Source organism: Aulostomus chinensis, chromosome 17, assembly GCF_037954235.1.
Source record: "Aulostomus chinensis isolate RoL2024-O1b breed Wild chromosome 17, RoL_Achi_v1.0, whole genome shotgun sequence".
NCBI classification, from domain to species: Eukaryota; Metazoa; Chordata; class Actinopteri; order Syngnathiformes; family Aulostomidae; genus Aulostomus; species Aulostomus chinensis.
In genome coordinates this window covers 16551640-16561117 of record NC_141336.1, presented here as the reverse complement: position 1 = coordinate 16561117, position 9478 = coordinate 16551640, and the positions used below count along the sequence as shown (strand labels likewise).

Here is a 9478-nt window from a genome sequence, read left to right as displayed (position 1 = left end):
TTCTGCTCTTTGTCCAGGTATGAAAAGACAAAAAAATTCTTTGATAAATGTGGTTCAAGCTAACATCTGAAACATAAATGTTACCATCCTGACAGATTTAGCTGATGGCCCCGTGGTTTTGCTGTTGGGAGCTTGTTGATCTTTATTCACACGACGACTTCACTCGGTTGTTCTCAACTTTTACAATTCTAAGCAAATTTTAACCAGCCAAAATTGATTTTTAACACTTGATTGCAGCTGTATTGTATGGAAGATATATTTAGTCGTCATTTAAAGGGAAGCCGGAAAAAGCGAGTCAGTCACATGTAAAAGGAACGATTCAAAAAGCTTAAATCGGGGGAATAATCATTGAATGGCAATGGAAATATGAAAAAGGAAATATCAAAACTGACGACTTGAAAGGAAATCTTGTTCCTTCATTTCTCACTCATATTACGCGACACTATACCGGAACATTATGCAACCCTTTTAAAAGTGCTACTAAAATTTGAGTCACACATTTCACAGAAAAGATGAAGAAAGCCTCTCCCCTCACATCAAACGATGAAGACTTAAAATAAGTGAAGCCTAAATTGCCGAACTGGTTAATCTCTCGATAAAAATAAAACCTCTGGCTCCTCCGTGAGATTTCATCCAAAAAGTACAACACAGATAGAAATCAAAAACTTTATTACAAAAATAAGTTACACTCACCTCCATTTTACAGTATAAAACAATTTATTTGCCGGAATGCAAAAAACGTTGTTGGCCACCAACAATAGTTTAAAACTGCTAACATCCTTTTTTCAAAAGGTGGTTGTTATGATTTAATTGAGGGAGTTAACTGTATAGAAAACTGGGATTGAATAGCACAGTTTCCTTTTTGCTATACCTGGAAATAGAAATCATTCACTGCAGTATCCCTTCTACCACTTAGAGACTATGATCCCACACCAAATCATAGCAGCTGATGTTAGGCACACATGCTCACCGTCCGGGCAATATGGCAATTCAGTTATCAAGATGAACTTGAAGGATCTTCGACAGAGTTGCTGTTTTTGGGAGGTGGAACGGGACCAGTCAAGATTAACATGATCTTACACGATGGAGGATTGGGTTAGGTTGTTTTACATTATTCTGACACGGTTTGAAAATGCATCAATATAAAAACGAACCCACTGGAATAATACAGTGGCACAAAAGGGACACTGCAGGGCTTTATTTTTGTTTATCTTTTAAAATCAAAGGCAGTTGAATGCCTGTGATGTTGAAGCCTTTACAAAAGTAACATTTTATCCGAAAAACTATACAAACAGTAACTACATACTCTGAAGAAGCAAGGCAGCTAATTCAGTTCAAAATAGGATAAAAGCAGGGCTTGTTCAGACTCATCATATGAGATTGTTTTGCATGCCCAGTTTGACTGTTTGCAGTGTCAGAGCTGCAGCTAAAATGACTATATTACATTAAGTACATCGTTTTTGCGCTGCAGCTCTTGTGCATATTTTGTATGAAAACAAGCCCTGCTTTCATCAATATAGTTTCCCTATTTACAGTACAGGCCGGGTAGTTTAGTCCTCTGTACTGAGGTAGTCAACCAACCCTTTAAAGACAAGTTCTGAAAAGAACCACTTCCTGGAATGCCTGACTTCTCCATGCCAGGTGGGTACACCCTAAATAAAAACCTGCAAATGTTCTCTTTCAAACATCCACATCAAACGATTAAGATTAACATGGATATTCCAACAATAAAAATTGCGATTAGCACAAAAATATACAATAGCATCAAGCTCCTTCGAGCCACTTCAAACCTAAGAAACTTAAAAAGTGCAAATTCTTCAATAATTATTTAAAAAATGGCATGTTCAGGGGACAGGGAACGGGGGAGATTGTTAGGGCAATACATAGAGCCCTGTATATCAGGGCTAAATAGAGGGGCTCAGGGCTAGAGAGGCTGCCGGGAGAATGCAGACTCCTACGGTCATCTTTTTAAGGTGGCAGTTTCAGAAAAAAAAAATAAAAATAAACAAAAAACAAGGGGGGAGATGCTTCTTCAGTAAGGCTGGAATATCATTGGACCTTTTTGTCGTGCTCTTTTTTTGTTTCAACATCCATTGCAGCTTACGGTGTAACCCCACACATCAAGTCAGTATCCACTGAGACAGGTCAGGACCGCCCTCGGCCCCGCTTCCCTGCTGGACCAATAAGAGGACAGAAAAAATTAGCACAAGAATACCATGTTGGTCGAAGTCACTAGCAATATGTGAACCGACAGGTTGGCACTAATTTTAGAGTGAAGCCAGTGTTTTGCTGCTTGGGTGGGTCTCAGCTGGCAAACGAGGTAACGCGCTAACCCTGTAAGATGACACCTGTCAGGGTGTGCTGATGAGGCCAATAAGCAGGTGGAGCTGTAAATTTAAAGCTGTGTGTATTTCAGTGCGCGGGGTGTGAATTAATACAACTTAATTCAATAAAAGTCAATACTTGGTTCGTGGGAAGTCATCCTACAATTTTAACATCCCAGGTCCTCAAAATCACTTAACAGTCTGCCAATGCTCTCCCATACGTGCCAACGCTTTCATCTTGGTGCTTTGATCCACAGAATATAGCACAAGGTCTGAGCTTGCAGGCAGCTAAGACTTAAAAAACTCATTTCAGACCACGCTACAGTGAAAGTTCTTTTTCTATGAACAGTAGTTATCCGGAAGATCAAAAGACAAGCTTTATTAGTCACAACACTGGAACTAATCTCATTTTAGCCACTCTGAAAAACCTAATTTACCTCTGCTTGCTCCAGGGCCTCCTCGCTGGGAGAAGCCCACTCTGCCCCTCGGTGTGATGCCACCGCGGCCCCTGGTCTGACTGACACCGCCACGGACACCGCCCCTCACTCCTCGTCCTCTCCCAGACCCCTGGAAATCATCGTAGCTGTAGTAGGGGTCTTCATAGCCACCCCGGTAGTTGTGGTAATCGTATCCATAGAAATCGTAATAGTCTTCATAGCCGTAATAATCAGGAGGGTAAGAGTAGCCTCCGCGCCCACCTCGTCCTCTGCCTCTTGTGGGGGGAGGCATGTGGGGAGGCGCGTAATAATAGTATTCATCATACCTGGAAGAGTTAACAGATGGGTCAAACATGGAATCGTGCATGAGATTTTAATTTAATTAGACTCGATCATTCCTGAATGCAAGAGGTTCTCGCTCACATTTGTGTTTTAGCAGCTTGTCTCTGGGCTTTACGCTCTTTCCTCTTCTGGTCAGGAGGTTTGGCAAAGACGATTTCAATGTGCTCTCCCTCGAGGTCTTTGCCATTGAGGTCAGTCAAAGCCTGTGACAGTGGTCAAGACAGAATTCAATGACTGTTCTCAATACAAGATCAAGAAATGTAGATCCACCTTTAAGATTATTTACTTGCATGTGTATCTGAAGATGCATTTGTTTTCTCACCTTTACAGCACCATCTCTCTCCTCAAAGTGGATGAAGGCGTAGTCTTTCAATTTCTTCACTCGCTCCAGCTTGCCAAACTGACTAAAGGCCTTTTCAAGTATCTCCTCTGTGACAGTGCTGGCCAAGTTCCTCACAAACAGCACCTTTACCTGCACATTGACAGAGGATTGCAGAAGAATGAAGTTGTTTTAATTGTCTCAGGTTTACGTGGGCTGCGGCTAAAATGTCACATCTACACATTATAAACAACTGCAGACTCAAGTATGTGTTTAATCACTCAGCTTTACAACCCTCTGCAAGAGTTAAAAAAAATAAATAAATTTTACATTAAGTACCTACAATCATGCTACCAATGATCTATTGCCCTCTGCTTTACCTTGGCCATGACCTCTGGGTCCGGGTCCTCAATTGGATCAGCCCACTCCACCGTGACCACATTCCCCCACACCTTCACCTTGCCGCTCATCAGTCGGCGCCGGGCCTGAGCTGCTGTCTTGTGGTCTTCATACTCCAGGAAGCAAAAGCCGCGATTCTTCTTCTTGTCATCTGGCTGGTGGTACAATATGACATCATTTAGACCCTCTGTAGAAACAGAAGAGGGAAAAAAGGAAAATGACAAATATTAGTGCAATGAAAATTTACACCAACAAATACAAAGACGACTGTTTATGAATGATGGTATGAAAAAGTAATTTATACTGCAATAAATTGTAGACAAGTCAGCTATTACATTCGTGTCCAGTCAGATCTTAGCGGTAAACCATCATGGCGACGCAAGTCACTCCAGGATATTCATGGGGTCATCATTTGGACACAGGATTTAAGGTCAGATTAGAAAGCAGCTGTTGAGTAAATATCACACAAAATGAAATGTAAGAAAAGAGGGGCTGACTCACCTGTGACTTTTGCAAATTCTTCAACAATCTGCTCTTTTGTTTTACTCTTGGGGATGGAGCCAACAAACAGTCTATTATTGGCCACAGAGATGCACACGCCAATGTGTTTACCCGGTCGAATTTCATTGTTGTTGCACTGCAGAACAACGGAGGAGCGTAAGTAACAGAAACTCTTAAACTTGTTTCTGGTAAATAGTTGAAACGACAAGCACATCGTATACTATCTCCTTTTCTACTCAAAACTGCAGTAGAGTAACATACCAATTTGACAGCCTGCTGTGCAGCCTCTTTAGTGCAGAATGTGACAAAGGCATAGCCTCTGTTCAGGCCACTCAGAGGATCCATCATCAGGCGCAGGTCCCAGATGGGGCCTGCCTTCTCAAACAGCGGAACCAGCTCATCCTCGAAAAGGTCTCTGGGGATTTTGCCTACAAATATCTGCCAGGTTGAGAGAAAATATAATGGTGCTTTACAGCATCTCCTTGATTTGAAATATGAGGTAAAGACAAGAGATGGAAGGCATCTGAGTTCAAAGGTATCCAGTCAGCTCTTAGCGGTAAACTATCAATGTAAGCACAGTTACTACAGCAGTTGTGAAGTTGCATCATTTGGACGCCTAAATATCAGTCGAAGTGCCTCCTCATCTGTCTGGTTCGCCTAACCAGCCAACTTAAAAAGGTGACAAAGCTGACAGGCCTTTTACCTCTGTACCAATGGTCGGCTGTGCCCCTGAGTGGGCTGACTCTGGTGGAGGACCCCCATACTTCCTCTGGCCTGTTGTAACATCTAGTGTGTAGCCAGTCCTCTCCAGCAAAGCCTGATCAGAAAGGATACAGTTCAATCAACACACATGGACAGAGTCAGTCAGTCTTTGCTATAAACTCTGGCATACAAATAATGGGAGAAATGCCCTGCTTCAAACACATGAGCAGAATTCCAGTTCAAGAGGTTGGACTAAGAGCTATATCGGCATTCTCACTTTGATTTTGGCTTCATCTGGTCCTTTATTGGTGTCTGACACTTTGGTCCCTTGTTTCTCTCTCTGTCTGTATGTCTTCATCACGCCACAAAGAAAGGCACTTTTGTTCTGAAATAGAGGGGAAAAAATTAATAAAAGCTGTTTTTTTAAATTGTCTGCTCCATTCGAGCGACTTGACAGTTTGTCCCGCAAAAGGAAAAGCTGTTACATGAGACTGCACAAGTCTATCTTGTAGGTATCAGTGACAGCCAAAAGTTGTTTCTCTTACTGCTTTTCAGCCATATAATCATGTAAGCATATAGCAATGGTGGCACTTGCATACCTGAACATGTGAGAGGTCGCTGTCCTTGAATTGCAAAAGGACTTGGAGAGCACCTTCCTCGTTGAATTCTTTCAGAGCCTCAATTGCTCGATCATCCAAGTCACTGTGTGACACCAAACCTAGATGAACGGGGGAAAGCACACAGACAACAAGTGCTTAACAACAAGACAGTCAAATCTTTAATACCAGACTTTACAGTACATATGTGAGGATCAGGGAATAGACGTGCAAGTCATCCTACACACAAGTATCTTAAATGATGTTGCAATCAGGACTGAAAGGTATGACAGACTCAATCTAAATGAAGTTGTGTTCAGCCCTTCATTCTCCAACCAGCAAATTTTTTGCAGAACTAATCACACCAGATGTGACAGTGCAACTCGATATGCCAGTGGTCCTTGATACTGTGGATGGGAGTTTCTAATGAGTCGGTCCACATTCTCCACTATGGAGAGGCCATCACCTGTCCCAGGCAGCCAAACACCAGACAGCTGCTGCCATTGTCTCTGCCTCGGATCCATCTGGCTGAATAGGCCACACAAGTACTTTTCCGGATCAGACTGACCAAACAAGTGCTATAATAACTCTCAAACTGTTTCTTCAGCTTAGTTGGTACAAAGTTGTGAAAAAAAAGCAACAGATGTTTGAGCTGTAGCTGACAGCACCTTACTTACACATATTCATGCCTCTGCAAAAACCTTAACAGGATGGAGAAGTTTTATAGATGAATAGGAGACTACACAGGCTCACCAAGACACCCACATTGGGAGGACAAGTCATCCACCCTGACACAAGTGATCATGCAACCATACTGGGAATGCAAATGCTGCCATCATTTACACATTTTCACTGATGTGATGTGTAATTTAATATTATGTAGCACTGCAGTACCCATTTTGGTAGGAAACCACAAAAAGTTGCTTCAGGATCCCAATTCCCCCATTCAGAGTTGATAAGATGACAGTACATGCAAGAAATTGATAAACATAAAAATTTGCATATTAGAATATGCAAGTATATTCATTGTGCCTTACCTGCTATGTAAATTTCATCTAGTTTTTCAGCAACTTTCTGTGGTAAACCAGCTTCTAATAAAGTCTGGAAGTGCTCAGAATGGGTAACTGCAGCAGAGGTGTCCATTGGTTCTTCTGGACCATTTCCATTAATATGTTCTGTGGCCATGTCTCCAGATATCTGTGTAAATGCAATGAGCCAAATTAATCCCGGGTCAAGGGTAAGACTTGGGACGTGTTAAGGATAGTGGAAAGTCTCAGACTAGACGGGTAAATTATTTTGAAAGATGATCAAAAATGGTTTGACCATTTTGATAGATTGGCTTATCATCAGTAGTCACAGTTTGACACATTATCAATGTGTAGAGGAGGTAAAGTGTGTAAAAACTTTATCATGGCTATGCGGTGTCCAATCTAGAGACTTTTCACTATCCTGACTCAACAGTTGCAGCTCTCAGCTCAGATGAAGAAGCCTAGAAACCTGTATGTGGGCAGTTGACAACATTGCGCGCAAGACAGACAGTATACATGCCAAATCCCCTAAAGATATCAATAACATGACAGCCTGTAAAACAGTCAATCTACACAGTAGGTGTCCATGTGGCAGTATTTTCCATTTAGGTTTGTTGTGCACCGAGAAGTGTGCACAAATGCAGCCGAGTTCACTTGCTAGCGCTGTATCTCAGCACTCTTGGTTGGTGCTGGTGGAGAAGCCTCCTCTGCTCTGGTCTCTAAATTACATGTTAGCTTACCTTCTCACTGCTGACTTCAGCACAGGCTAGATAGCCGATACACGTGTTCCATCAGACTGAGCCCCGGTTTCCGGTGGCTGACCAGTGAGCAAGTCTGCAAGTCTCTTTACAGACTTTTAGGTAGCAAATCATTTGACATTGAAATACTCATAATCAGTTTAATCCTTAATCCAAACCTTTATTCCAATTTGTTTGTATTGACAAGTCCGGCCTTATGTAGGGCAGCAATCTAGCTAACTGTTCACCATAGTGTGCCCGGCTACGCTGGCCTCAGCAAAACGTGGAGTGCAATCATCGGCTTTGCACATATATTATGTTACTATTACCTTTTGCAAACTTTGAGGTTTAAATGTTGCAACTAATATATCCAAGTGTCTGCTGATTAGTTACGTAGGGATAGGCACGTGCTTTCGCAAAGAATTTTAAAAATCCTGCAAACTTAATTAGTTAACAATAACATCCTTGAGCATATCAAACGTCTTTTCAATCTGTAACGTGACGTTTTTTTCTGAGCGTAAACTGAAAAACTAACACCTAGTGTTGACGTTGGATTTAGCAGGGAGGGTCTGACTCGCACACGTTGAGGCTAGCTAGCGGGCTAGTTTGCACAGCTAATGTTCATCAAGCTAGCTTGGGACACTCACAACATTACACACATATAGTCTTAAAATCACATCTACATTTCGCATTAACGTTAACTGGTATTGAGTCAATTTGTGCTGTGATAACGTAGGATCGCAAAAGCTTGCTAACCTAACTGGCTTTTGCCAGCTAAGTTAGCTGCTGCTAGCATACAATGACAATGAGCATGTCAATTCCATGATCTGTCAAAATAGGCTAGCTTAAGGCTAGCATGCTAATTCAAACGGAATTTCAGTGAGGCCATTGTTAGAACGTCATTTGTCGGCACGGGCTTTGCCATTTGACAAAATACGATTTCAACAAGGAATTACATTCAAATAGGCCGTGAAAGCCCGAGGTTTAGCTGGCTAGATGCGTGGTTTGTCAACGTGCCGCCACATAGGAAGAGTCCATTTTCAAAAAGCCGGTCTGGAGAACTCGTTCCCAACCACCACCAGTTTCCACATTGTTTGAAACAGCACCGCACGATTCAGACTTTTTAGAAATCAATTAAGCAACAATCACGTGACCAATTAGGTAGCATTCGCCCTACCTTCCACTGGATCACCAACGTGTATGGTGTAGATTAATTTGGAAGATAAATGTGATATCTAAAAGAGAGAAAAATTGTAAAACTCCCGGCACTGGTCCGGCTTCAGTCATTCACTCTTGATGATGTAAAATGGCTGCCACGTTCACGCCTCGAGTTTTGTCTCGTCGATGGGGTTTCTTGGACAGCCCTGCACGGGCTTGCCTTGTATGCATTTTACAGTAGAGCGGCAGGTCAGCCACAGCATCCATCATAACTACCCACTATCGGTTGTAATGTGACTGCAATAGGAACGGCTATATTTCAATTTAAACTAATATCTGAAAAGAACATGTTACACGATGGTCTTTGCCTACAGAACAATACAATTTTCAGTTACACAAACCCACCCCTGAAATGAATTTAAAGACAAAAATAAGGGTTTCTCGATGTTACATGTCTAAATATAAAATCAGTTCTTATTAAGAACTTACCACAGCTTCTCCAGCTTAAAATGTAAGCCCTTCACTGACACACTTTTTAATATTTTGACCAAGTACTTCACTGGAAGTAGCGATGTAGGTCCAATTTCTACCGCATGGTGTCACTCTTCTATTGGATTTTGCACAAATCTGCCACACGGACAAAGAACATGCCAGAGTGCATACAGTAATATGATTAGCCCATATTTGCTTTGAGTGATGCGTAAGGTGCGATTTTGTTCTAACTAGAAAGAGCATATTGGTGCTCTGAGTACTTCTCAGTCTGCATGGTATATTTGTTACAACTCTGCATGGAATAAAGTTTAAAATTCCAGGATTTCAGTCTTGTTAAAGAAAGATTGACATTTTTGTCCCATTTTCTCTACAGAGAAAAAGAGTTCATACACCAGGCAAATGAATAAATCATTCAAAGAAATATAGAAATAAAAGGCCTGTTT

At 41.7% G+C, this 9478-nt stretch overlaps 1 protein-coding gene across 3 annotated transcripts; it reads right to left on the bottom strand.

Annotated features, from left to right (window-relative positions):
• Nucleotides 1-652: 652 nt before the first annotated feature.
• On the bottom strand, nt 653-8721 carry LOC147246519 (heterogeneous nuclear ribonucleoprotein Q). Of its 3 annotated transcripts, none has more exons than XM_086182591.1 (12): nt 8563-8721; nt 6658-6817; nt 5624-5742; nt 5302-5409; nt 5026-5139; nt 4584-4760; nt 4323-4458; nt 3803-4008; nt 3426-3575; nt 3185-3306; nt 2762-3087; nt 653-2174 (listed from the first exon to the last, which is right to left on the bottom strand). In XM_086182591.1, exons 2-12 carry the CDS (start codon nt 6803-6805, stop codon nt 2146-2148), a joined length of 1635 nt encoding a protein of 544 aa, XP_086038717.1. In that variant the 5' UTR covers nt 6806-6817; nt 8563-8721; the 3' UTR covers nt 653-2145. The 3 variants fall into 3 exon arrangements, with proteins under 3 accessions (XP_086038717.1, XP_086038718.1, XP_086038719.1); XM_086182592.1 differs by having other exon boundaries at nt 653-2171; XM_086182593.1 differs by lacking the exon at nt 6658-6817 and having other exon boundaries at nt 8563-8709.
• Between the last annotated feature and the right edge of the window lie 757 nt (nt 8722-9478).

Excerpts from the sequence above, each read along its gene's own strand:
- LOC147246519 (XM_086182591.1), bottom strand. The coding sequence starts at position 6,805 with ATGGCCACAGAACATATTAATGGAAATGGTCCAGAAGAACCAATGGAC. Across the intron at positions 3,307-3,425 it reads AGAGAGATGGTGCTGTAAAG|GCTTTGACTGACCTCAATGG; the intron begins GTGAGAAAACAA and ends CCACTGTCACAG. Across the intron at positions 2,175-2,761 it reads AGGCCCTGGAGCAAGCAGAG|CAGGGAAGCGGGGCCGAGGG; the intron begins GTAAATTAGGTT and ends TTATTGGTCCAG.